General features: G+C 45.0%; 1 protein-coding gene across 6 annotated transcripts in view; it reads left to right on the plus strand.

The window, feature by feature from the left end:
• Window positions 1-27,584, plus strand: part of LOC129822057 (E3 ubiquitin-protein ligase TRIP12-like) — a 56,043-nt gene that overhangs the window by 20,118 nt on the left and 8,341 nt on the right. For 5 of the 6 annotated variants that reach the window (XM_055879928.1, XM_055879929.1, XM_055879931.1 and 2 more), the window contains 31 exons: window positions 1,411-1,553; window positions 1,921-2,004; window positions 2,130-2,225; window positions 2,887-3,038; window positions 3,137-3,172; window positions 3,392-3,487; window positions 3,738-3,830; window positions 7,577-7,738; window positions 8,030-8,098; window positions 8,198-8,363; window positions 8,572-8,689; window positions 8,847-9,003; window positions 9,225-9,378; window positions 9,772-10,000; window positions 10,113-10,231; window positions 10,587-10,791; window positions 10,917-11,017; window positions 13,147-13,321; window positions 13,954-14,095; window positions 15,990-16,181; window positions 18,783-18,934; window positions 19,129-19,286; window positions 19,500-19,573; window positions 19,686-19,885; window positions 20,750-20,877; window positions 22,489-22,640; window positions 23,086-23,228; window positions 25,366-25,522; window positions 25,722-25,820; window positions 26,029-26,143; window positions 26,453-26,607. In XM_055879928.1, the coding sequence (XP_055735903.1) occupies window positions 1,411-1,553; window positions 1,921-2,004; window positions 2,130-2,225; window positions 2,887-3,038; window positions 3,137-3,172; window positions 3,392-3,487; window positions 3,738-3,830; window positions 7,577-7,738; window positions 8,030-8,098; window positions 8,198-8,363; window positions 8,572-8,689; window positions 8,847-9,003; window positions 9,225-9,378; window positions 9,772-10,000; window positions 10,113-10,231; window positions 10,587-10,791; window positions 10,917-11,017; window positions 13,147-13,321; window positions 13,954-14,095; window positions 15,990-16,181; window positions 18,783-18,934; window positions 19,129-19,286; window positions 19,500-19,573; window positions 19,686-19,885; window positions 20,750-20,877; window positions 22,489-22,640; window positions 23,086-23,228; window positions 25,366-25,522; window positions 25,722-25,820; window positions 26,029-26,143; window positions 26,453-26,607 (4,222 nt within the window). The remainder of the gene's footprint in view (window positions 1-1,410; window positions 1,554-1,920; window positions 2,005-2,129; window positions 2,226-2,886; window positions 3,039-3,136; window positions 3,173-3,391; window positions 3,488-3,737; window positions 3,831-7,576; window positions 7,739-8,029; window positions 8,099-8,197; window positions 8,364-8,571; window positions 8,690-8,846; window positions 9,004-9,224; window positions 9,379-9,771; window positions 10,001-10,112; window positions 10,232-10,586; window positions 10,792-10,916; window positions 11,018-13,146; window positions 13,322-13,953; window positions 14,096-15,989; window positions 16,182-18,782; window positions 18,935-19,128; window positions 19,287-19,499; window positions 19,574-19,685; window positions 19,886-20,749; window positions 20,878-22,488; window positions 22,641-23,085; window positions 23,229-25,365; window positions 25,523-25,721; window positions 25,821-26,028; window positions 26,144-26,452; window positions 26,608-27,584) is intronic. The other variant, XM_055879934.1, reaches the window with a different exon arrangement.

Raw genomic sequence — 27,584 nt, forward strand, 5'->3', positions numbered from 1 at the left:
ATCCCCAGCTTCCAATTGGCTCATTCCTCTCCCCTGTAACTATTCCCCAGGTCATTGCTGTAAATGAGAATGTGTTCTCAGTCAACTTACTTGATAAAAATAAGGGTTGAAAAAAATCTGCAATGAACTTTTCTCCTCCCTTCTTGCCCTGGGCTATGTCTGTGGGAAAGCATAGATTCTGTAAATAGATCTATGGAACTTGACCAAAACAATGGAAACTCCACGCACGCGGGGGAAAGATTCAGAATCCCTTATTGTGCCTACATTTAGGCTATTAGTGTATTTCACACAATCTTGCGGTAAACATCCGGGTATAATACTTGAATGGATGTCAACCCCAATACATGTTAACGTCATCACCAATCAAATGGATCACACTTAAAACATCACCTACCAATTTCTAAGGCTAGCCTTGCTACCAGCTTATACAAATAGGAGTAAGCATTTAGCAGACATTTTTCCAAACCCGAAAAGGACTAAATACTATCCAGCTTAATATACCCATGTCGGATTATAGTAACCACATTTGTGAGCCTGTTAAAACTCCTCCTAAATCATCAATATCCATTTTGTTAGATCAGATTTTTTTGAATGGCAGCCAATGACGCATCCTTGCTCTTGCCCCGGCGTTCCATTAATGTCTTTACCGCATGTATGGGAAAGGGCTGTTGCCATAGCAAGGTCAGCACGCCCCTCCTTGAGGCAGACGATCTGCAGGTTGAACATGGTAATATTGTAGACTCTTGATTTTACAGCTGGCTAGCTACTATACATGCTAATATTGTTTTTGTCATTATTGTGTGTAGCTATATTTTCTAGCCAGCTACCTAGCCCTCCGAGTGAGAGCGCCTTGCATTGTGTGTGTGTTGTAGTCGACTTGTGCTGCAACAAATTTCGACATCTTGCTAACAACCTTATTATAATGACAAAATGATTTACATTTATTATTATTTAACACTGAATTAGTGGTTTTAGGTGAATTATTCCTGTCAATTAGGTGTCCAGTGTTTACTGGTTTCTAAGATATGACCTATAATTCCAATATGAGTTAATTAGTTTTCCTTCCAAAAGTTTTTATTTTTTAAAGCCCCCCCCCCCCACACACACACACAATTTATTTGGCCACATTTATTTGGGTATGAGGTAACAACTATTTTAAGTAATATACATAATTTTTACTGGACAGTTTAACCATTCAAGAATGTGAACTCGCTTCTTGTCGGTACCTGCACCTGTCTGCTCACAGGTGTGTGTGAACATATGTTCACATTGCGAAACACTAGTGTAAGTTAGTGATTGCCTTATGACCAGGAATGTCAGTTGTGTGCCGCCATGTTTGATTGTTGGCTTAATGGTCTAGTTTGTTTAGTCACTCAGTTCCACTATGCCCCCCCCCCCCCCCCCATGCAGTCGGCGAGGCTCAGGCCTGGGCAAGCGCGGGGCAGCCGAAGCTCGCCGACAAGAGAAGATGGCTGACTCGGACAACAACCAGGATGGGGCCAACTCCTCGGCCGCCCGCACTGATGAGGCCCCGCAGGGGGCTTCGGGTACAGGTACCTACTGCGACTAGGGCACAGAGTTTTTCCTTCTCAGCTCGCATGGTCAGGGACAAACTCAGTGCTACACCTACAATGGTACACTACCTGCTTGTGGTAGCAGAGATTCTCTCCCCTTGACCCTTAGTGGATAACATCTTTTGCACTATCCCACAAATTTCTGGTATGTGTTTGTTCTAAACACATAAGAGCCAGCCTAAGCTTGATGTAGCCTCTGCTTGGTGTGTGTTCACTTAAAGATCGTTGACTGTTTTCCTAGGCCTGCATGGGTGTGTATGACCCTTACCTGAACTCTGTGTTTGATGAATTTGTTGTAATTTTGATGATGACAATGGTGATTTAATTGCCCCTTAATTTTCTCCAGCTTCTAGCTCAGTGGCCGGAGCTGTAGGGATGACCACATCCGGTGAGAGTGAGTCCGATGACTCTGAAATGGGCAGACTCCAAGGTATGACGATCACAGCTTTCCTTAGATACAGGTGCCTATGTTCCTGTCTAAGAGTTCCCTGTCAGCCCTTGTTGGTGTTGCGGGGTCTTTGGTTGTTGTCTAACCTAGCTGTTTTCTCCCCACAGCCCTGCTGGAGGCCAGGGGTCTACCCCCACACCTCTTTGGGCCCCTGGGACCCCGCATGTCCCAGCTGTTTCACAGAACTATAGGCAGTGGAGCCAGTGAGTGCTACACCATCCTGTCTGTGTCCAGAATCCATTTAATTACCACTTAACATCTTTTTTATTTTTGTTATTTCTCTTTTTTTTGTTACTTTTATTTAACTAGGCAAGTCAGTTTAGAACAAATTCTTATTCACAATTACGGCCTACCCCGGCCAAACCCTCCCCTGACCCGGACAACACTGAGCCAATTGTGCACCGCCCTATGGGACTCCCGATCGCGGCCGGTTGTGATACAGCCCGGGATCGAACCAGGGTCTGTAGTGAAGCCTCTTGCACTGAGATGCAGTGCCTTAAACTGCAGTGCCACTCGGGGGCCCCGAGTGAGCAGGATGTTTCCAATCTCCCTCAGGGGAGGCATGTTGAGTTCACTTATGTCTGTCTTTATTCTTCTAACCTGCTATTCAGTCAACTCTAATCCTAATCTCTAATGTGTGCTGACTGCACTCCTGGCAGGGCCCATATTAAAAACGTTTCTCAGAGGAGGAGTGCTGATCTAGGGTCTGATTCCCCCTCGCCATATAATCTCATTATATGGCGAGGGGTTTAGCCCATATCTTAAGGGCTAAACTGATCCTATATCAGCACTCCTACTCTTGTGAATACTGGCCCTGCTGTTTAGTCTCTACTCTGACCTGCTTTATCTCTCCTCTCCTTCCAGGCTCCAAGGCTCAGCAGCTGCTGCAGGGCCTGCAGGCCACCGGCGACGAGTCCCAGCAGCTCCAGGCCGCTATCGAGATGTGCCAGCTTCTAGTGATGGGCAACGAGGAGACGCTAGGAGGCTTCCCCGTGAAGAGCGTTGTGCCTGCTCTGGTGAGTCACAAAATGCTTTGTCCGCCTTTAGTCTTAAGTCATTTTACACCATGACTTGATTTGCCAAGTCCCTTAATCCCCTCTTCTCTTCCTCACAGATCACATTGTTACAGATGGAGCATAACTTTGACATTGTGAGTATCCTGAGCTTCTATCTTTGGGGGGGGCCCAGTGACATTTGATTTTCACCATGACATTAGGCCTACATTGCATGGTGCTACACTCTGTCTCCTGGTTATATTTTGTTGCAAATAACTATACCTCAGTACAGTGTTTTAACTGTGGTTCCAGCCAACAAGGATTGCTTTGGAGTTATGTTTGTAATCTGTATCTTACCCCGTGCCTCTGCTCAGATGAACCACGCCTCCCGTGCTCTCACTTACATGATGGAGGCGCTGCCTCGGTCCTCTGCTGTGGTCGTGGATGCCATCCCCGTCTTCCTGGAAAAGGTAGGATAACCCCCTCTGTTCAGGTTCAGTAGACACCAAACACACACTCATTCAAATTTCAGTACTACCTAGTACGTTTGAAAACATGTTCCAACAATTCATGCCTACTGAATGCAATCCAGGTTTTCCTAGCCCACACCTTGTTCTCTTGTCTTCCATTTGTCATTCTCATGTTCTTGTCCCCTCTTCATTCATATGCAGTCATAAAACGGTGGTGGATATGATAATAGCTCTCTTTCTCTGTCTACAGCTTCAGGTGATTCAGTTCATTGACGTGGCGGAGCAGGCTCTGACTGCCTTGGAGATGTTGTCAAGGCGACACAGCAAAGCCATCCTGCAGGCTGTAAGTGTTGCTCCCTCTGGCTCAGCTCTGCCTCTCATTTCTGCTCTCATGGGCTCACCTTAAAATAAGTGTTGACGGTGATGGCTGTATGTTAGATATACCTCATATTTTCCATTAGCCGGAAATAATAGTTGATAAATAAAACTGTTGCCGGCCAAAATGAACGGGAGTAAAAAATATTAAGTGGCCTTTAGTTAACTCGGCAAGACAGTTAAAAACAAATTCTTATTTACAATGACGGCCAAACCCTGCCTTAACACAGACGACGCCAATTGTACACCGCCTTATGGGAGTAAAGAAATACCATTGCAAAATAATAGGGTTGCACGATATAGCGGTAAGCAAATTAGAATCGGACGATATTAAAAATGCCGTGTTCGGCCTGATGTCTAGTATAACGCCTGTGCAAAACCGATGTCAAAGCTGACGTGCATACCTATATAACGTAGGTAGTTGACGCAACGAAAAATACTGCGCAGCACAAGTGCAACACAGGATTCCTAACCTAGCCCACAATGTCTGCTTTGTGGCTCTATTTTGATCTTTCAAAGGAAGATAATAAAAAATGCTACATGCAATGTTTATACCGCTATTATTTCCCGAGGGGAGAAAGTGAAATCTTTCAATACCACAAACCTACTGACTCATTTTGAAAGTGCATCACCCCCAGATGTTCAGGGACTGTTTAGAACAAAAGCAACAACAAAAAAGAAGCACACTTCCAACAAGTTCAAGTCAAGCAGTCATTTGAAAGAGTAAGAAAGTATCTGCGAGATCTCTAAGGCAAAGTCCACTAATGCCAAGATAATGGAATTCATTGCCCTTGACAATCAACCGTTCTCTGTCGTGGATGATGTCTGCTTTCGCTGACTGGTCGAGCACCTCGAGCCCCGGTACACACTACCAAGTAGGTGCTTTTTTCCAGATGTTGCCCTACCGGAGTTACACAGTATTGTTGAAATGCACATCCATGAGCTACTTGCTATGGGCTGCTATTATCTTCACGACTGACATTTGGACCAGCGATATCAGGCCCATGATTATGCTGAGTCTGACAGAACAGTGGGTCGGCAAGGATTTCGTACTGAGGGAAGCCGTGTTGCATGCTCAAGAATGTGCTGGTTCTCATACCGCTGCTGCCATTTCAATGGCATTTGCGAACATGTTTTAAACTTGGAAACATGAACACACTCCTAGCCTGCTCAACGACGCTGCCGACAGATCATGGGTTTAAATTGTAAAAGTACTCTACTAGAGGCTGTGTACAAGCGATTCGTTGGCGTTCTCTTAGAGCCTCATTACGGTGTCGCCACCATGCTAGGTACAAGGACCTCTACTTCCATGCAGACAAGAAACAGGGTTTATGTGAAATGTTAGACACAGCTGGACAAGATGGAAACGGACACAGTGACAGTGCGCACTGACAAAGAGGACCCACGACAGAAGAGGCCATTGACACTGCTTGACGAAATCCCGGTTGAGAATGAAACGACTGAACAACACAACAAGTAAGTGAAAGAAATAAGTTTTGATTGTTTTACTGATAATGGAGACATGCGTAAATGCCAACAACTTTTTGGTGTGTGTGGGTGTTTCAACGATTTTAAATGTAGTAGAATGCATAAGGAAAATATCGGTATCGGCCAAAAATGACATATCGGCGCATCCCTATAAAATAATGCTTTTTGTTAATTGACTTAGATACATTTGACCGCCATGCTTATCGGTCTATAGGTTAATCGGTGTAATAATATATAATTTGCCTGTGTATTTTCATTAGTTGGATTTATAAGATGCATAACTATCACACGCGCACAGCATACAGAGCCTATTTTGAGCGGGATTTCTCCTGCTGCTCCTCAGCTGGTTGCTGCTGGAGTAAAATGTTATTTTTATAAGCACATTCATTTACGCAAAAATTGTAAATGCAATCACGTGTTACCAGTTTTGGTGCACGATTTTAAAAATAGTTTTTGGGATTTCTCAACTTGTAATTTAAGTGCGCAGGCCATTCACCATTCAAGTGCAGGCAATCAGTGCGTCAAACATCACTTTTCAATGTGAGCTGGAGGCAGTATGCATTTGAGAACTTACTTGTTTGAAACCTGAATGTTTTATTTCATATGAGTCGTGCCTTACCTTGCTTCAAATCCGCCTATAGGCAAAATCGACCCATGGGACCTTGGACGTAATTTTTTTAAGACTTCATAGGCATCGCGTGAGTTTCAAGTTTGGAAGTTTACCATTTCTACCGTTCTGCGTGTCAGTTAGGATTTTCATGTGCTTAATTTTGTGGAACAGTCATTATAAATAATTTCAGTTATGTGGTTAATTCTTTAAAAAAAAAAATATTAATCATAAGTCAATTAATCCGAGATCGCCACACCTACCAAATTAACACATTGATACAGTGCGATCCATTGGCGGCTAAAGAAATTAGTGCATGGAACTCGTGGCCTTATAGGTCAATGCCCAGTGGGCCTATATCATTGCTCTTTCACACTGAGGATTGGTGATTATCGAGTGGGAGCTTGTTGGAAAGGTTTTTCAAATAGCTAACTGTGAGGAGTACAGTAAATGACTGCAATGCCTGCATTAACAGATGTATGTAACCAAATGAAGGGGATTAACGGTACATTTACTACTGGTGACGTATGTAATGGTCTATTCACACAATGAATGTGCAAGAATAGGTGGGAAACAGCTGAGCCATTCTTGAAACTCTCCTATATCTTCACCACACCTCTCCCCTTGTCTCAACATTTTAATTTATACTCTACACATTATCTTCACATTTTGGGTCCTTTTCACTGACCGCTATAATCAGCTATTTCTTTTTGAAGAAGCTCAGCCATTATCTTTTTTAAAGAAGCTAATTAAGGATCCTTGATTCCACTGGCTAAGTCATGCTTTCTGATAAAGTATTTTGAATGATTTTATTGCAGTATTGACAGGAATCATTAATTTAATTTTGGCAAAATTATTTCCATTTACTTCCCTATGGAACCAACCCTTAAGTAATTTCTCTCCTGTTCATATGTTTTCATATGAACTTGTTGTTGTCCAGAAGCCAAAGGCAAAACCCTAGTCATATTAGCAACCCTTCCTAGTTGTTGCATCTTTAGATTCCCCCTCTAAATTTCTAACAGTTTCATCTGTCACATATGGAACTGTTATCAGGTTGCTGTTTAGAATGGTGGTTTGACAGGTGTGATGTTTATAATGGTGTCTTCCCGCACATTGCATTTGGCAAATGTTTGAAAATTACGTTCTGTTGGATGCCTCATTTACATGAGTTGCATGTTCTGTTAAGATGCGTTACCATAATCTAAATGTGATTTCTATCATTCTGAGAACTGTGGAGGGACACCCTGATGGGTTATGGGTCTGGTGAATTTCTCAAATCGATGGTATATTAAAATCATCCCGGACACATTATCCAGTGCCACTTATTCCTAACGGAAACCCTGTTGTGCAGTGACGCATAAATGTAATATTCAAAATGTTGTGTACAGGAATGTAGAGATGAACGAAAGCCGTTTTTGATTTAAAAAATTTGATGGTCAGAGATCCCTCAGTGTTAATAAATGGTTGCTGTATGATAGTTGTGCAATACAGAATAAGAATATCACTTTAATAAATGAAACTGGGTAGAAAAGCCATTTTGAATTCACACATTTAATGGTCATCGTGTGTGCCAGCTATCCCAAATTCTTGTGTTTAACTGTGTTTCCTGTGTCGTGCAGGGTGGCCTGGCTGACTGTCTGCTGTACCTGGAGTTCTTCAGCATCAACGCCCAGAGGAACGCCCTGGCCATTGCCGCCAACTGCTGCCAGAGCATCACCCCTGACGAGTTCCACTTTGTCTCTGACTCTCTGCCACTGCTGACCCAGAGACTCACACACCAGGTAAACATACATTCACCTTTTACATGCTGGCTATCCGTTAATTAAAGAAACAAGAAAATGATGCCGCCTGGTTTGCATAATATAAGGAATTAGATTTTTTTTAAACGTTTGATACTTAAGTTTATTTCAAACCTTATTCTTTTCCTTTAGTTTGACTTTCACTTTTACTTGAGTCATCAAGGTATCTTTTACTCAAGTTTGTACATTTGGGACTTTTCCACCACTGGTGTTGTCTTCACAGGGAACATACCACAGACATGTCTAATGTGGTTATCCCCCCCCCCCCTACAGGATAAGAAATCCGTTGAAAGCACTTGTCTCTGTTTTGCCAGGCTGGTGGACAACTTTCAACATGAGGAGGTGAGGTGTTTCTACTCGACACGTTTCTATGGCTCTAACATCTCTCACCCTCCTGAACAGACCAATTATGACTGATCTCTATGTGACCGCTGTCCACAGAACCTGCTGCAGCAGGTGGCCTCGCGGGACCTGCTGACCAACATCCAGCAGCTGCTGGTGGTAACCCCGCCCGTGCTCAGCTCGGGCATGTTCATCATGGTGGTGCGTATGTTCTCCCTCATGTGCTCCAACTGCCCCTGTCTGGCCGTGCAGCTCATGAAGCAGAGTAAGTGGCTCATGCAGACACAAACACTTTCTATTGGTATGCATTTACACCGCTCACTTGAATAAAGCCTAAAAATGCAGCTTACATAATCTTGGTTAAGTTAACTATATATAATGACAGTATAAATGCCTCCATGGCCAAGTCCCTGACTGTATCAAGCCAATAGCCTGTGGAAAGAGGGAAAACTAAGCACGTTGTCTTTGTTCAGATATTGCAGAGACTCTGCGCTTCCTTCTGTGCGGCGCGGCCAACGGTAGCTGCCAGGAGCAGATTGACCTGGTGCCCCGGAGCCCCCAGGAGCTCTATGAACTCACCTCACTCATCTGGTAAGGAACCCCCTCTGCTGCTCTCAACGTTACAACAACCATTTCTTCCCTAATGGTGGATGTGCATAAAGATAGCGGCCTCCATGCACGTGTCACAGATGGCTTGTTTGCTAATTTCCCTGATGCACTTTGCTAACTGTTGTCCCCCCTTCACCAGCGAGCTGATGCCCTGCCTGCCCAGAGAGGGCATCTTTGCTGTGGACCTCATGCTGAAGAAGGGCAGTGCCCAGGCCACAGAGGGGGCCATCTGGCAGTGGAGGGACGACCGGGGCCTGTGGCACCCCTACAACCGCATCGACAGCCGCATCATTGAGGTAAAGAACAGACATGCTGCTCCGCTCCATTATAGGGAATTTTCTTCCAGATTTGGGGCCCAGAGTATGTCCTCGTCAGGTAGTCAGAAAACTCTATGCTCTACCTATACTACACGGAGTAGACTGTTTCAGTCTTGATATGTTGTGAGCTGTGTGAATCCCCTGTGTAGCCCAGTGTTACACTAACGTCTGGGGGTGTCTGATTCTCTCTTCCTCTCCAGACGGCCCACCAGAACGGAGAGGACGAGATCAGCCTGTCCACCCTGGGCCGCGTCTACACCATCGACTTCAACTCTATGCAGCAGATCAACGAGGACACTGGCACAGCACGGGGTATCCAGAGGAAACCCAACCCCTTAGCCAACCCCACTACTGGTGAGAGACCATCATTACCTCTAGTCATAGACTATCCCCAAACTGGTGTCAGTTGTATGCGTTTCATGTCAGTTGCTGTCGTATGATGCCCTCATTGGGTTCTGAGACTAGCTCTATTCACCGGAAAATATACATTTTATCGATCGCTATAGAGCCAGTGGAGAAAGGGGTCAGTGCCCCAAGTTATTGGTATTTTTATTGAGCATTTGAACCAGGTAATCCCATTGAGGGCAGATTTACCTTTTTCCCAATGCAGACGTGCTCAAGAGGCAGCTCTTGACGCATCTTTTTGTGAAATCGTGTCTTCTGCACTAGCTGATGGAATCCAATTTCTCCTTTTGAGTCAAAGGAATGATCAATTCTTACTTGAGTTTTTCCCTGTCTGTCCTCCAGGGGGTCACCAGGAGGTGAGGAGGGAGGATGCACGGGCCCAGCTGATGAAGGAGGACCCTGAGTTGGCCAAGTGCTTCATCAAGACCCTGTTCGGGGTGCTGTACGAGGTGTACAGCTCATCGGCCGGCCCAGCCGTCAGACATAAGTGCCTCCGAGCCATCCTCAGGATCATCTTCTTCGCCGATGCCGAGCTCCTCAAGGATGTGCTGAGGAACCACGCTGTGTCCAGGTGAACTTTTGAGTCAAGATTGCTGCCTCCATAGACAAAAAGAAATAGTCAGTACGACATGCATCTTCACATCACACCTGAACCTCAGTGTTTGTCTGTTTCCTTCTCCCAGTCACATTGCCTCCATGCTGTCCAGCCAGGACCTGAAGATTGTAGTGGGCTCTCTGCAGATGGCTGAGATCCTCATGCAGAAGCTGCCTGACGTATTCAGTGTCTTCTTCAGAAGAGAAGGTGATAGATCCTGCCTGAGCCGGTGTCTCCCTAGAGGAGCTGACCCGTAATGATCCAAAACACACAGCTCTTTTCTAGCACCAGGAGCTGCGGTTCAGAGGACCTGTTAGAATTGGTCCTTCATTGCTATTTGAGCTTCAATGCATTTTTAGCAAAGTCAACACTGAGGTCATAATTGGGATGTCACACCACAGTGCACTTATGTCGTGGACCACAGAAAGCTGTTTATGTAGTTAAATGCCTGATTTATTGAATCACAATTTCTGACACCAACCTTGTTAATGTCAGAGAATTGGGAAAATAGGAATTTCGCTGTATTCCATCTGCCCTCACCTCTGCCCTCCTCCCCTTCCAGGTGTGATGCACCAGGTGAAGAACCTGGCTGAGTCGGAGGCCTTCCTCACTAGTCCACCGAAGGCGTGCACCAGCGGCACGGCTAGCCTGTGTACCACCACCATCAGCACTGCAAACACTACGGCGGCCACCACCGCCCCCCCAGACCTGGGCTCACCTAGCTTCCAGCACAGCATGGACGACTCACTGGACCTCAGCCCACAGGGGTGAGAGACCACGAATACTAAATACATGAATACGTGAATGTGCATGTATGATAGGTCAGATACCACATGCAAGGACACTCATACACTCCTCCATAGAACAACATTAATCTTGCCCTCTCTCCTAGGAGGTTAAGTGATGTGCTGAAGAGAAAACGTCTGCCTAAGAGAGGGCCCAGAAGGCCTAAGTACTCTCCTCCCAGGGACGACGACAAAGTAGACAATCAGGGTAATTGTTATTGGAAGTATCATACAGTCTCTAAGCCTGGATGCACATGGTTCTCACAGGTGATACAAATAGTGCTAAATGTCAATGATACATTTGTAGTAGTATAGGGAAAATGCCTGTGTGTGTGCACATGCATACATACAGTACAAGTCAAAAGTTTGGGGACACCTACTCATTCAAGGATTTCTTAATTTTGACTATTCTACATTGTAGGAAAGTAGTCAAGACATCAAAACTATAAAATAACACATGGAATCATGTATTAACCAAAGTATTAAATTAAAATATATTTGAGATTCTTCAAAGTAGCCACCCTTTGCCTTGATGACAGCTTTGCACACTCTTGGTCTTCTCTCAACCAGCTTAACCTGGAATGCTTTTCCAACAGTCTTGAAGGAGTTCCCACATATGCTGACCACTTGTTGGCTGCTTTTCCATCAATCTGTGGTCCAACTCAACCTAATTGAGATGGTTTGGGATGAGGTTGGGTCATCTGCTGCAGCACTCCATCACTCTCCTTGGTCAAATAGACCTTACATAGCCTGGAAGTGTGTTGGATCATTGTCCTGTTGAAAAACAAATGATAGTCCCACTAAGCACAAACCAGATGGGATGGTGTGTCGCTGCAGAATGCTGTGGTAGCCATGCTGGTTAAGTGTGCCTTGAATTCCAAATAAATCAGACAGTGTACCAGCAAAGCACCATCACACCACCTCCATGCTTCACAGTGGGAACCACAAATGCAGAGATTGTCTGTTCACCCACACCGCGTCACAAAGACGCAGTAGTTAGAACCAAAAATCTCCAATTTGGACTCATCAGACCAAAGAACAGATTTCCACTGGTCTAATGTCCATTGCTCGTGTTTCTTGGCCCAAGCAAGTCTCTTCTTATTGGTATCCTTTAGTAGTAGTTTCTTTGCAGCACTTTGACCATGAAGGCCTGATTCACACAGTCTACTCTGAACAGTTGATGTTGAGATGTGTCTGTTACTTGTGCTCTGTGATGCATTTATTTGGGCTGCGATTTCTGAGGCTGGTAACTGTAATGAACTTATCCTCTGCAGCAGAGGTAACTCTGGGTCTTCCTTTCCTGTGGCAGTGCTCATGAGAGCCAGTTTCATCATAGCGATTAATGGTTTTTGTGACTGCACTTGTCAAGAACTTTGAAAGTTTCTTCATTTTCCGCATTGACTGACCTTCATGTCTTAAAGTAATGATGGACTATCGTTTCTCTTTGCTTATTTGAGCTGCTGTTGTCATAATATAGACTTGGTCTTTTACCAAATAGGGTTATCTTCTGTATACCAACCCTACCTTATCACAACACTGATTGGCTCAAATGCATTAAGAAGGAAATTCCACAAATTAACTTAACAAGATATACCTGTTAATAGAAATGTATTCCAGGCGACTACCTCATGAAGCTGGTTGAGATAATGCAATTTGAAAAGCTGTCAAGGCGAAGGGTGGCTACTTTGAAGTATCTCAAATATAAAATATATTTTGACTTGTTCAAACCAATGAATTTTTTATATTTTGGTTACTACATGATTCCATATGTGTTAGTTCATAGTTTTGATGTCATCACTATTATTCTACAATGTAGATATGTTTTAAACTAAAGAAACCCTGGAATGAGTAGGTGTCACAACCTTTTGACTGTTAGTGTGTGTAAAACCAGGACGAGTCGATGCTTCAAAATTGGTTCTCATTTGCGGCATCATTGGTCTCATGCCTCTTTGTGCCTGGAGTCCTGGTATATTTGGGACATTTATGCAGAATGCAAACTGATCCTTATGATTTCTTGACATAAATAAATACAGCAAGACTTCATTCTTTAATATCTGCCAGAGAATCTGGTGTCTGTTTCAAACAACTATAACGGAGTTTCCCAAGGGGTGCATGTTTAGGTGTTTGCCCTGGCACTACACAGCTGATTCAAATAATCTACCAATCATTAAGTTTTGATGATTTTAATTGGCTGTCTAGTGCTTGGGGAAAAAAACTAAATGTGCACCCCTTTGGTGTCCCTGGACCGAGTTTGAGAAACACTCAAGTATAGGGTATCATTTGAGACCCACTTTGTCATGTTTCATCCTGTGACTAACCATTCTACTGTTCCTACAGCCAAGAGTCCTACCACTACTCAGTCCCCCAAATCCTCCTTCTTGGCCAGTCTGAACCCCAAGACCTGGGGCAAGCTGGGCGCCCAGACCAACAGCACCAACTCTGAGCCCTCTCGCACGGCCGGTGTGAGTGGCCTGGCACGCGCCCTTCCCAAGGACTCTGTCTCCAACAACAGGTACGACGGAAACCATTACGGTGGTGGTGATGATGATTTTATCGCAGTGTTGGTAGTAGTTGTGGAGATTATAATAGTGGTGTTGGTGATTATCATTGGCTCGCTCAGAAAATGTAGCTAGGGCTGTGTTCAGTATGAAAATTGGTGTGCAACGGTGCTGTTCCTGAAGATCAGTTGAAAAACAGAGGTTTGGTTGTGTAAATATGAGCATTCAAAATGCAACGCTACCCTTTTAAATTTGTCACTCATTGCTTCACACCCCACCACACGGTGCAAACATACCTGTCCAAGAACGTTGAACGCTTTGGGGAAAGGTGCCATTCAATACAGACTGTCACGTGACATAGCAAGAGTTTAATCCCAAATAATGTGCCCCTCGTTTGGCAGTCTCAGGTCCTGAGGGCTGCACTTAAAATTGAATGGGCTTGCGGATTTGCCCTTGGGCTCTGTTTGACACCCCTGGTTTAGTCAAATCAATTGCACCCAAGCTGTCAAATCTTAGATTCCTCCTGGTTCCAAGGTCTCTCCCCTTGGACAACCTCCTCCAATGGTCTTTGTGAGGGAGTTAAAGAATTGAGAAAACAAGACAGCCAATAGTAGTAGTGGTGATGATGATGGTCGCCCCCTTACAGGGACAAGATCAAGACTTGGATCAAAGAGCAGGCCTGTAAGTTTGTGGCACGCTACTTCAACACTGAAAACATTGATGGCAGCAACCCCGCACTAAATGTACTCCAGAGACTCTGCACCGCCACGCAACAGCTCAGCCTACAGGTACTGTACTCACCAACACTCTCCCATGTTGTAGTATTGCACACGATGAAAGTAAATAGCCATTAGTTGAGATCTTGGAGACTGCTTTGGAGACCCTGTTTGCTAATACTAACTTGAGAACAGCTGTTTTGCTTTGCTGTTTTGATGGTACAGTATATCACAAAAGTGAGTACACCCCTCACATATTTGAGTATATCTTTTCATGTGAAAATACTGAAGAAATGACACTTTGCTACAATGTAAAGTAGTGAGTGTACAGCTTGTATAACAGGGTACATTTGCTGTCCCCTCAAAATAACTCAACACACAGCCATTAATGTCTAAACCGCTGGCAACAAAAGTGAGTACACCCCTAAGTGAAATGTCCAAATTGGGCCCAAAGTGTCAATATTTTGTGTGGCCACCATCATTTTCCAGCACTGCCTTAACCCTCTTGGGCATGGAGTTCACCAGAGCTTCACATGCTGCCACTGGAGTCCTCTTCCACTCCTCCATGACAACATCACGGAGCTGGTGGATGTTAGAGACCTTGCACTCCCCCATCTTCCGTTTGAGGATGCCCCACATGCTCAATAGGGTTTAGGTCTGGAGACATGCTTGGCCAGTCCATCACCTTTACCCTCAGCTTCTTTAGCAAGGCAGTGGTCGTCTTGGAGGTGTGTTTGGCGTCATTATAATGTTGGAATACTGCCCCGCGGCCCAGTCTCCGAAGGGAGGGGATCATGCTCTGCTTCAGTATGTCACAGTACATGTTGGCATTCATGGCTCCCTCAATGAACTGTAGTTCCCCAGTGCCGGCAGCACTCATGCAGCCCCAGACCATGACACTCCCACCACCATGCTTGACTGTAGGCAAGACACACTTGTCTTTGTACTCCTCACCTGGTTGCCGCCACACACGCTTGACACCATCTGAACCAAATAAGTTTATCTTGGTCTCATCAGACCACAGGACATGGTTCCAGTAATCCATGTCCTTAGTCTGCTTGTCTTCAGCAAACTGTTTGCGGGATTTCTTATGCATAATCTTTAGAAGAGGCTTCCTTCTGGGACGACAGCCATGCAGACCAATTTGATGCAGTGTACGGCGTATGGTCTGAGCACTGACAGGCTGACCCCCCCCACCCCTTCAACCTCTGCAATGCTGGCAGCACTCATACGTCTATTTCCCAAAGACAACCTCTGGATATGACGCTGAGCACGTGCACTCAACTTCTTTGGTCGACCATGGCGAGGCCTGTTCTGAGTGGAACCTGTCCAGTTAAACCGCTGTATGGTCTTGGCCACCGTGCTGCAGCTCAGTTTCAGGGTCTTGGCAATCTTCTTATAGCCCAGGCCATCTTTATGTAGAGCAACAATAATTTTTTTCAGATCCTCAGAGTTCTTTGCCATCAGGTGCCATGTTGAACTTCCAGTGACCAGTCAGTATGAGGGAGTGTGAGAGCGATGAAACCAAATTTAACACACCTGCTCCCCATTCACACCTGAGACCTTGTAACACTAACGAGTCACATGACACCGGGGAGGGGAAATGGCTAATTGAGCCCAATTTGGTCATTTTCACTTAGGGGTGTACTCACTTTTGTTGCCAGCGGTTTAGACATCAATGGCTGTATGTTGAGTTATTTTGAGGGGATAGCAAATTTACACTGTTATACAAGCTGTACACTCACTACTTTACATTGTAGCAAAGTGTCATTTCTTCAGTTTTGTCACATGAAAAGTTATACTCAAATATTTACAAAAATGTGAGGGGTGTACTCACTTTTGTGATATACTGTACATGGTACTATCTACATTGCTAGCTAAAGACAAGGTCATTAAGGTATGATGGTGAGTGACTTGGGTTATGATACACTTCTTGACCGCTGTCACACCCCCAATCCCCCACCAGATGGACGGTGGCGTGGAGTGCCTCGTGGAGATCTGCAGCATCGTGTCAGAGTCGGACGTGTCGTCGTTCGAGATCCAGCACAGCGGCCTGGTCAAGCAGCTGCTGCTTTACCTGACCTCCAGCAGTGACCGGGACCTGGTCAGCCGTGACGTCCGCCTCAAGAGGTTCCTGCACGTCTTCTACGGCTGCCCGGTAAGGCTGTTAGCCTGGTCTGAAGCACAGAACTAGAATGAGATTCTGTTTCTATTATCAGAAGTTTGTCTTTCGCCCGATGAAGACGTTCATCCTTTCTCAGTATCCAGTGACTGAATGTAGCCAACTCCAGTCTAATAGGCCATGTTGGCAGAGACTGGAGCTGAGGGCATCTTAAAAATAAATAAAAACATCTGTCTAGGAAGGCTGTCACTCAAACAAATGGGCCATGTTGCACTAGTAGGGCATCAAGTTTTTCTCTGACCACTTCAGATTGACCTGACCAAGATAAACTCAAGGCCCTAGTTATTGGCTATACATCTCATGGCTCTAAATACATTATAAAGCCAGTATGAGGGTTTGCGCTCAGGCTAGAATGAATGGCAGCTGGTCTGTATGTATATTTTTCTCCTAGAGTTCAAAAGGTACTCACTCAACTGAGCCCCACCCTCAAGTTTTGTGGCCTACTAGAGTATTGCCTCTATATCTATTGCTTATATAATGTAGTATTTTTATATATATTTTAAAAACTTTTTATTTAACTTGTCAAGTCAGTTGACAGCCAAACCCGGACGAACGCTGGGTCAATTGTGCGCTGCCCTATGGGACTCCCAATCACGGCCGGTTGTGATTCAGCCTGGAATCGAACCAGGGTCTGTAGTGACGCCTCTAGCACCGAGATGCAGTGCCATAGACTGCTGCCCCACTCGGGACACTCGGGAGCCCTACATTATGTAGGTTGGACCAGTGTTTCCCAACTCCGGTCCTCGAGTATCCACAACAGCACACATGTTTGTTGTAGCCCTGGGCAAAAACACCTGATTCAGCTCATTGAGGCCTTGGTGGTTAGTTGACAAGTTGAATCGGGTGTTTATGTCCTGGGCTACAACACAATGGAAGTTGGGAAACACTGGCCTAGACCGTTGTCTTTTTTAAAATTATATGTGACATTTGAATTGACCGTTTTTAATAGTCTTCTACATATTCCCTGTTAATATACATTTAACTACCAATTTGCCAGTATCTAATGAACTATAGCTGCTTGCTCCTGTTATGCACAGCAGGTGTCTTAAATACGTGTCTCCTCGTTTGTTTGTACAGCTCTGAAGGCATAAGGCTGAAACGTATGCTCCTTTTTATTTATACTGAGCAAAAATATAAACACAACATGCAACAATTTCAAAGATTTTACTCCGTTACAGTTCATTTAAGGAAATCGTTCAATTGAAATAAATGCTTTAGGGCCTAATCTATGGATTTCACATGACTGGGAATAGAGATGAATCTGTTGGTACTTTAAAAAGAAGAAAAATATTAATAAAATTAGGAGCGTTGATCCTCATGCAGCGTGACGCATCCTTCGCATGAAGTTGATCAGGCTGTTGATTGTGGGCTGTGTAATGTTGTCCCTTTCTGGATATTACCGTGAACTGTAACACGTTGTACACATCGATCGATAGCATCCCAAACATGCTCAATGGGTGACATGTCTAGTGAGAATGCAGGTCATTTTAAAGAACTGGGACATTTTCAGCTTCCAGTAATTGTGTACAGATCCTTACGACATGGGACTGTGCGTTATGTGGAAACATGAGTTGATGACGGCGGATGAATGGCACGACAGTGTGCCTCAGGATCTCGTCATGGTATCTCTGTGCATTGAAATTGCCATCCATAAAATGCAATTGTTTGTTGTCTTTAGCTTATGCCTGCCCATACCATACCCCCACCGCCACCATGGGGCGCTCTGTTAACAACGTTGGCGTCAGCAAACCGCTCGCCCACACAACGCCATACACGTCATCTGTGGGTGTGAGGCCGGTTGGATATGCTGTTAAATTCTCTAAAACCACGGAGGCGGCTTATGGTAGAGAAATGAGCGTTCAAACTTCTAGCAACAGCTCTGGTGGATATTCCTGCAGTCAGCATGCCAATTGCACACTCCCTCAACTTGAGACATCTGTGGCATTATGTTGTGACAAAACTGCACATTTTAATGGCCTATTGTCCCCAGTTCAAGGTGCACCTGTGTAATGATCATGCTTTTAAATCAGCTCCTTGAAAGATTAATGCCACAATCTATCCACCTGACAGCTATCTTGGCGTAGGAGAATTGCTCACTAACAGGAATGTAAACAAATTTGTGCACAACATTTTAGGGAATTAACTTTTTGTCCGTATGGATAATGTCTGCAATCTTTTATTTCAGCTCAACTTTCTTATAGCTCCTTGCACTGTCATTCTTTGTATTTTTTCAAGCATGGGTTAAATTAAGTATTTTGCATCTAGGCCTCCTTGGGTTATTCCTTTTCATGGTTTTGAGTGGGCCCATGTTTTGAACAGTCTAAATACAGTATGACACAATTGATTGCAAAACCATGCTTTGTCAGTTTTTTTACAATGGCAATATTCAACCCTGGTTGTACTCAGTAGGAAACAAATGGAATAAAACTAAAGGGAGGAACTACCTAAACTTATCCCAGAAATAAATGTTTTTTAAAATGTTCTGTTTCAAAAATGTTTCTACGGTGTGCCCTGATGAATACGACAGGTCTTTGCAGTTTGTTTGAAGTGTGTCCCTCCTGTGTTATGCCCGTCCAGATCCCGGGGATGGAGCCGGCAGGCCGCCTGGAGCCATCTGAGAACGGGCCCCTGCTGTCACTGGTGCGCAAGATGAACAACTGCCTAAGCCAGATGGAGCAGTTCCCTGTCAAGGTGCACGACTTCCCCAGTGGCAACGGCAACGGGAGCAGGTTAGTTCATTTACCAAGTTCCAACCTTTCCTTTTGTTCCACAAACCCTTTTTTTGTCAGCTATTCACTAATGTGTGGTTACTTAATGTGTGATGTCCTATTGAAGTCGATGGGTGTAGGTCAAGGAAGGGGACTTGCCAGTATTTACCTCGTTTGTATCATTGTGATCTTGTCTATTGACTTGTGTTCTTCAGAGGTTCTCAGGCTCTGAAGTTCTTCAACACACACCAACTCAAGTGTCAGCTGCAGAGGCACCCGGACTGCACCAATGTGAAGCAGTGGAAGGGGGGTCCGGTGAAAATTGACCCCCTGGCTTTGGTACAGGCCATTGAACGCTACCTGGTGGTCCGAGGTGAGCACTGGGAACTGTCTCTTTACATTGAGTTACTGTCTTGACTTAAGCCCTTTCACTCTGGAGCATAGGTCACCCACAAATGATCTTCATCCAACGGGGCTGCTTTCTCAAGTTCCTTCCCAGAGTATTTCTGTCCTTCTCTTCTGGCAAAATAGAATGTCTCCTTTATGGTTAACATGCTGACGTGCTCAATGGGACTTTTGTCTACAGGTTACGGACGAATAAGAGAGGAGGATGAGGACAGCGACGATGATGGTTCAGACGATGAAATTGATGAATCGCTGGTACGTAGCTACAATGTCCTTGCAAAATACTCTCCATATTGGATACTACCTCTTTCCCCCACCAATAACTATGTTACCTTCCACCCTAACTTGACCGTCTATCTCTGTCCAGGCGGCCCAGTTCCTGAACTCAGGGAGCGTGCGCCACCGGCTGCAGTTTTACATCGGCGACCACCTGCTGCCCTACAACATGACGGTTTACCAGGCGGTGCGGCAGTTCAGCCTGCAGGCAGAGGAGGAGAGGGAGTCAACGGACGACGAGGCCAACCCGCTCGGACGGGCCGGCATCTGGACCAAAACCCACACCATATGGTATCCCTTTTACGCTGGCTGTCCACACACACCAGTCTATAGGCTGGACTGATTAACGAACCCAACCATAGCCTAAAATTGTGTTTTTGGTCCACCAGCCACTGTGGCAGGTAGATGAGACAATCTACCAGCCCCTCAGATTTGTTTTATCAGCCAAAATATTTTTTTGCTGTAATTACATAAAACAGATGACCATGTTTCTAAAACAAGAAATGTATTAGTAAGAAATAATGTGGTATATTGCTCAATTTAATTTGTTTACCTCTTTTAATTAAAATTATCAGACACAACATGTTCTGCTGCGCTTTTAAGGGCACATGGTCACCATAGTAACGGGGCCACCCGAGTCCAGTCACATGTCTAAGATTTGGCATCTTAGACGTCTCTTCGCTCTCAGTTGAAGCAGCAGACTCGAACTAGCGTTGAAAAACAACTGAACTTGTGAACAAAACAATGTAAATAGACTATATTAGACTATTTTATACATGTGCCTCCAAAAATGTATCGATCAGCACTTCACTCAGTGAGCTTAGCTCCCCTGCCAGGCAGTGTTGCTTCTTGAGGTGGGATATAGGATTCGTTTTTATTTGTGCAATAAACGGCTATGAAACAAAACAGCAGAATTACTTTAAAAACAGTGGCGGGTGAAATAGACTTTCTTGCCTGCCAATACCTAAATATACCTGCATTTGGCCCTGAACATATCTGACTGATGCTTTTAGTAGGTGGCTGTTAGGGTTGAGATGTCTCGCATACAAACACACATGTCTAATAGGTGGCTGAGTTAGTGATCAAATGCAACTGACATGGCAGTGTAGTCATGTTCCACGATATGCTTTAAGTAGAGACTCTCTATCCCATCAGGTATAAGCCAGTGAGGGAGGATGAGGATGGCACTAAGGATGTGGTGGGAGGGAAGAGGGGCCGGGCACAGACTGCCCCCACCAAGATCTCGCCCCGCAATGCCAAGAAACAGGATGAGCTGTGGCACGGTAGGAACCACTACCACCACCTCTGGGCCTAGGTGGGTGTCTGTGTTGTCTACTGGCCTGGAGACTGAGAGACAAGTTCTGCTGGTTTATTTTATAGTGCAACTCTAATGTACTCCTTACAGTGGGGAGGGAGTGAGCTGACCCTTCGCTAAGCCTTGCGCCCCTTGGTTACTGTTGCAACCTCGGTCAACATTTTCACGAAGCCCAATTCATCTTTCAAACCACTGGCGAAAACCCCTCACAATGATCTCAAACTGTTTGTAATCCTTAAGTCTATTTCCGAACCCGTGCGTCAATCTAAGTAAAAAATAAGAATCCCCATCAAAATGTCAGTTTAAGCTAGACATGTTTTTTTTTGCAAGGGCTGAGTCTAAATCCACCTTATCTGCCCATGTCGTCCTTCCGCATCTGCAATGGAAGTTGGCCGAGTTATAGCGGTGCTTTTCATACCATGAGACATTCCTGAAAATTGGTCTTCTCACAAATGTCTGTAGTGGAAAGATGACTCACGAGGATGTTCTCTGTTTTGCTCTACGACCCCCACGAGTATCATGGGACTCGTCTGAAGGTAACCCATGGGAATATGGAGGTCGTTTTGTGGCAACAAAAATAAGGGGATTAATGTGTCAATGTTTTTCCTGAGCTATTCTTACTTTTTCTGCTAAGCGCGCTCTAATTGTTGGCTACTGTCAACAGCAAATTAGCATTATTTTATTTTAATATAGCCAACTTAGCTAGCTAACATGCATTTGCAGAACCAGTTATATTAACCCTATATGTAACATTGTCTTTAAACAACTGGTGAAGGGTCTGTATGCGATCAAAACATAAGGAAACCACTATCTTCAAGAAGAGATCCCAATAAACACTTTTGGCCCCATATGGTAGCCGATCAGTGTAAAAAATATATTTCCTTTCTGCTCCTCCGAATGGTCTTGTACGTTGCTAGCGAGCAAACAATGTAACCCCAGTATCATTTTGTTTTCGAAAAATATTACAACAGGCTCTATTTCATGTATCATCGTTTAAAAAAAAATCATAGCCATCCATGGCTTCCAAGGGTTTTAAACATGAGCTTGTCCAAGGTGTTGTACTACAGTTGCTATCCATCGGTGTGCCCAAATTTCTGGGGCGGTGCTTAGTGACTGGTCAATTGACTTTTTTTTTTACCATCTGAATTCATGTGACCTGAGATGACCTCTTCACACAAGCCCACAGATATGGTCTGTCTAATCAATTAATCAAATGTATTTCCAAAACTTTGCTTTTGCACTAACCCCCTGGCCAAGGGGCTTTTACAGTTTCAAATGACACACTATTCTCTACACCGTATTACTTTTGAAAGTAGTCCACTACATAGGAGATTTGATCATTCTTTGACCTACACTAAATCTGCCCACAAGTCCTTATCTCATACTATGCATTTTATCATGTCAGTTTAGCTACCACATATCTGTGTCGTATTCATTGGCCACAAAACGGAAGAAAAGGTCAAACAAGTGACTACCTGCCCTTGTCCAATAAGAAACGCTTGTTTTTGTTTACCATTGCAAAACGTTTTGCTACCGTGTGCACGAAATTATGACCCTGACTTGCTGTCTCCTCTCCCAGACGGCGTGTGTCCCAGCGTGGCCAGCCCGTTGGAGATGTACCTCATATCAGAACCCCCAGAGAGCATCACCTTCGACGACCCGTCTCTGGATGTCAACCTGCTGCTGAGGGTGCTGCACTCCATTAGTAGTTACTGGTTCTACCTGTACGACGTGAGTAGCCTGTCCTATCCCCTCTCCAGCCCACAGATACTGGCACTAACTGAACATACTGGTTGAGTCCCAGAAGGCACCCTATAACCTTTTATTAGTGCACTACTTTTGACCAGGACCAATAGGGATCTGGTCAGAAGTAGTCCACCATGTAGGGAATACGTTGCCATTTGTGACACAAGCCTGTATGTCTGCCTCCAACATATTCCACTGTCCGTGTCATGTTCTACATAATGCTAAAGATATCTTTATAGTCTGTGGGCTTGTAGAAGGTAAACCACAATGTACCATATATATAACTGTCTGCCAGCTAGACAGCTGTTTGGTGCACAGTTGCCCAAATTAATGTTCTTTTTTTCATTCAAACAACCTAGCCCCCTGTTTCTTTGCATCAGAGAAGGGGCACTGTGTTGTAGTTCCAGTAGACTGAGGTTGTTTTTTTCAGAATGCTGTGTCTAAGGAGATCATCCCCACCAGTGAGTTCATCAACAGTAAGCTGACAGCCAAGGCCAACCGACAGCTGCAGGACCCTCTGGTCATCATGACCGGCAACATCCCCACCTGGCTCACAGAGCTCGGCAAGACCTGGTAACTACTTTTCAGCTCATAAACACCCACAAGAACCTGCCTAGCTTTTCCTGAATATTTGACTGAGTATTCACTAATGCAATGTCCTCAAACCGCATGTCTAGACCAGGGTTGGGGACAATTTCAATTCAGGAAGTAAACTGAGACTTCAATTTTCTCTTCCAGGCCCAAGATTAACCCCACATAAGCAACTGAATATATATACTTACTGGCCAGTTTATTAGGTACACCACCTCTTCCACAAATGGATCGCGCCTACACACAGTGAGTCACGTGGCCAACTAGATAAAGCAGGCATCGAGGCATTCAGTTACTGTTCGATTGAATGTTAGGCCACTTTTTTTTTGCCCATTCTACGGCCTCCTCCACGTCTCCTGATGTACTGGCCTGGCTCCTGGTAGCGCCTCCATGCTCTGGACACTACGCTGACAGACACAGCAAACCTTTTTTCCACAGCTCGCATTGATGTGCCATCCTGGATGAACTGCACTACCTGAGCCACTTGTGTGGGTTGTAGACTCCGTCTCATGCTACCACTAGAGTGAAAGCACCACCAGCATTCAAAAGTGACCCAAACATCAGCCAGGAAGCATAGGAACTGAGAAGTGGTCTGTGGTCACCACCTGCAGAACCATTCCTTTATTGGGGGTGTCTTGCTAATTGCCTATAATTTCCACTTTTTGTCTATTCCATTTGCACAACAGCATGTGAAATTTATTGTCAATCAGTGTTGCTTCCTAAGTGGACAGTTTGATTTCACAGAAGTGTGATTGACTTGGAGTTACATTGTGTTGTTTAAGTGTTCCCTTTATTTTTTTGAGCACTGTATGTTGGTCACAGATACCTTTAAAGAAAAATGAAGGTAGTTGTGTGGATCAGAGAACCAGTCAGTATCTGGTGTGACCACCATTTGCCTCATAGTGCGACATCTCCTTCACATAGAATTTCAGTCTGATTGTGGAATGTTGTCCCACCCTTCAATGGCTGTGCGAAGTTGCTGGATATATTGTCAGGACCTGGAGCACACCATCATACACAGCATTCCAGAGCATCCCAAACATGCCCAATGGGTGACATGTCTGGTGAGTATGCAGGCCATTGAAGAACTGGGACATTTTCATCTTCAAGGAAGTGTGTACTGATCCTTGCGACATGGGGCCGTGCAGTAACATGCTGAAACATGAGGTGATGGTGGCAGATAAATGGCACGACAATGGGCCTCAGGATCTCGTCACAGTACCTCTGCATTAAAATTCCCATCGATGAAATTGTGTTCGTTGTCCGTAGCTTATGCCTGCCCGTACCAAAACCCCACCGCCACCATGGGGCACTGTTCCTAACGTTGACATCGGCAAACTGCTTGCCCACACGACACCATACACGCTGTCTGCCATCTGCCCGGTACAGTTGAAACTGGGATTCATGCATGAAGCGCACTTCTCCAGCGTGCCAGGGGCCATTGAAGTTGAGCATATGCCCACTGAAGTCTTAAGACGCCGAACTGCAGTCAGGTCAAGATCCTGGTGAGCACGCAGATGAGCTTCTCTGAAACGGTTTCTGACAGTTTGTGCAAATAATTCGGTTATATAAACCCACAGTTTCATCAGCTGTCCAGATGGCTGGTCTCAGACGATCCTGCAGGTAAAGAATCCAAATGTGGAGGTTCTGGGCTGGTGTGGTTACACATAGTCTGCCATTGTGAGGACGGTTGGACGTACTGCCAAATTCTCTAAAAGGATGTTGGAGGCTTACGGTAGAGAAATTATCTGCAAGAGCTCTGGTGGACAGTCCTCCAGTCAGCATGTCAATGCTCTTTCAAAACTTGACATCTGGTGTTGTGACAACTGCACATTTTAGTGACCTTTTATTGTCACCAGCACAAGGTTCACCTGTGTAATGATCATTCTGTCTAATCAGCTTCTTGATATGCCACACCTGTCAGATGGATGGATTATGACACTAACAGGGATGTGAACAATTGTGTCAATGACATTTTTGGTGAAACGTGGGACCGACACTTAACATGATGCGTTTATATTTTTGTTCTGTGTAGATGGGTGTACCTAATAAACTGTCCGGTGAGTATATAGATGCGTTGCATTTTGACCAACTATCATTGTTACTCCCTTCTCTCCAGTCCCTTCTTCTTTCCATTCGACACACGGCAGATGCTCTTCTATGTGACTGCTTTTGACCGTGACCGGGCCATGCAGCGCCTCCTCGACACCAACCCTGAGATCAACCAGTCAGATTCCCAGGACAGCCGCGTGGCGCCCCGCCTCGACAGAAAAAAGGTGTTGAATATTTTGGTGTAATGTCACCTAATCGACTCAATGTATGCATTTCAAATGGCTTTCTGGAATGGGTTTAATAACTGTAGCCAAAAGGAGTGGACATCCCCAATTAAAAATTACTAAAAGCAGGCTGGATCTCTACCCACTCCTGTTTGTCTTTTCACTAACTCCTCGTTTCTGCTCTTCCCCCTGTCTCTAGCGAACGATAAACCGTGAGGAGCTGCTGAAGCAGGCGGAGTCAGTGATGCAGGACCTTGGCAGCTCCAGAGCCATGCTGGAGATCCAGTATGAGAACGAGGTACAGTACACGCGTTCACACCCTCATTACAGAGCACTGTTCAGTCACCTCCATTTTGAGTTTGTCCCTCTCAGAACCTGGAGTCGTTTGGGGGGGTAGATTTTGAACATGACCCTAAACTTATATAGATAGAAGCTCCATCGCTCTCCTGCCTCTATTTCTTCTCTCTCTCTCCCCCTTACTCCCCCGGTCTCTGTCCTTCTGTCAGGTGGGCACAGGGCTGGGTCCCACCCTGGAGTTCTATGCCCTGGTCTCCCAGGAGCTGCAGAGGGCCGACCTCGGGCTGTGGAGGGGTGAGGAGGTCGCCCTGTCCAACCCAAAAGGTAACTTTCTACTCCAACCCTCTGGGGAATATATTTGTCTCTAAATAGGAGCTCCTAAAAACATTTTAGAAGTGATTTCTGCAACAAAAAACAATTTAATTTGGACAGAAATAAGATTTATTTTAGATTTAAAGGCTCTCCTACAGTTTTCTAAGATGTGCCTGGGTGGCAACTGTTAAGTCACATGCGGAGATATGGGCTCCTAAAGAGGACGTCATTGCTGAGTAGCTTGTCTTTGAGACCCACATTGGAACAACTCTTCCTCTCCCTAAATGTCCTCTTGTCCACCATCTTGCTTCCTTCTCCCAGGAAGCCAAGAAGGGACCAAGTACATGTTCAGCTCCCGAGGGCTGTTTGCCGTTCCCTTTGGCAGGACAACCAAACCGGCACACATCGCCAAAATCAAGATGAAGTTCCGCTTCCTGGGCAAGCTGATGGCCAAGGCCATAATGGACTTCAGACTGGTAAACAGTAACACTTTGTACCTCTGACCAGTGGACCAGTCTCTGTTAAGTTCATGTTTTAAGTTTCCCTATATTCCTGTTATTATGGGGCTATCACTCAGTCAAGAGTGCGCATGCGCAGGAAGTCTAGTCGTTGATGGACCTGGCCTTGAGTGTAATGGCTACTAGTAGTGTGTTCATATAGTATAGTAAACTTTGTTAAACTGGAACCTTGTCGTTGTGTCATTTCGAGTTAACATTGGTAGCAGAGGATGGTTTCTAACTACAATGTGCCACCTCGCTTCGACGAGAAGAGGTCGTACGAAAGTTGGAAAAATTAACTGGGAATCTGGACACGCGTTACTAATCTGGAGGCAAAAAAGCAAGCACTTGCGGTGGTATTATCGCTAGAGGGAAGAGCGAGAGATACAGCACTGGAAATATCCGTTGAGGATTTGAACAAGGATGACGGTATGGGAACTTTGATCACAGCACTGGATTCTGTATTTCTTAAAGAAGAGAAAGACCGTGCCTACGAGGCATATTCAAACTTTGACAGTGCTACGAGAGATATTTTGGTTGCAATGGCGGGCTACATCATTGATTTCGAACAGAGGTACAATAGAATGCGCAAGTACGACATGGTTCTCCCAGATGCAGTGTTAGCGTTCAAGTTGCTAGACACCGCTTGTCTAGATGGTAGGGAGAAACAGTTGGCTTTGACTGCTTGTACTGTGCTGACTTTTGCATCTATGAAGTCGGCACTAAAAAGAGTATTTGGTGAGAAGACGTCTGTCGCGCCAATAACAGATGGAATGCAAGTGAGTGACGCAGCATATTACACCGAGCAGCACAGAAAAGGCGCCAACAAGTCACGTTCTCAAGACAACCAGAAGAGGGCACCATTTCCCGGCACAAATCCACTGGACAAATATGGAAGGAGATTGAAATGTGCAATTTGTCAAAGCACTTACCATTGGGTTAAAGACTGTCCTCAT

Source organism: Salvelinus fontinalis, chromosome 24 (assembly GCF_029448725.1).
Source record: "Salvelinus fontinalis isolate EN_2023a chromosome 24, ASM2944872v1, whole genome shotgun sequence".
Taxonomy (NCBI): Eukaryota; Metazoa; Chordata; class Actinopteri; order Salmoniformes; family Salmonidae; genus Salvelinus; species Salvelinus fontinalis.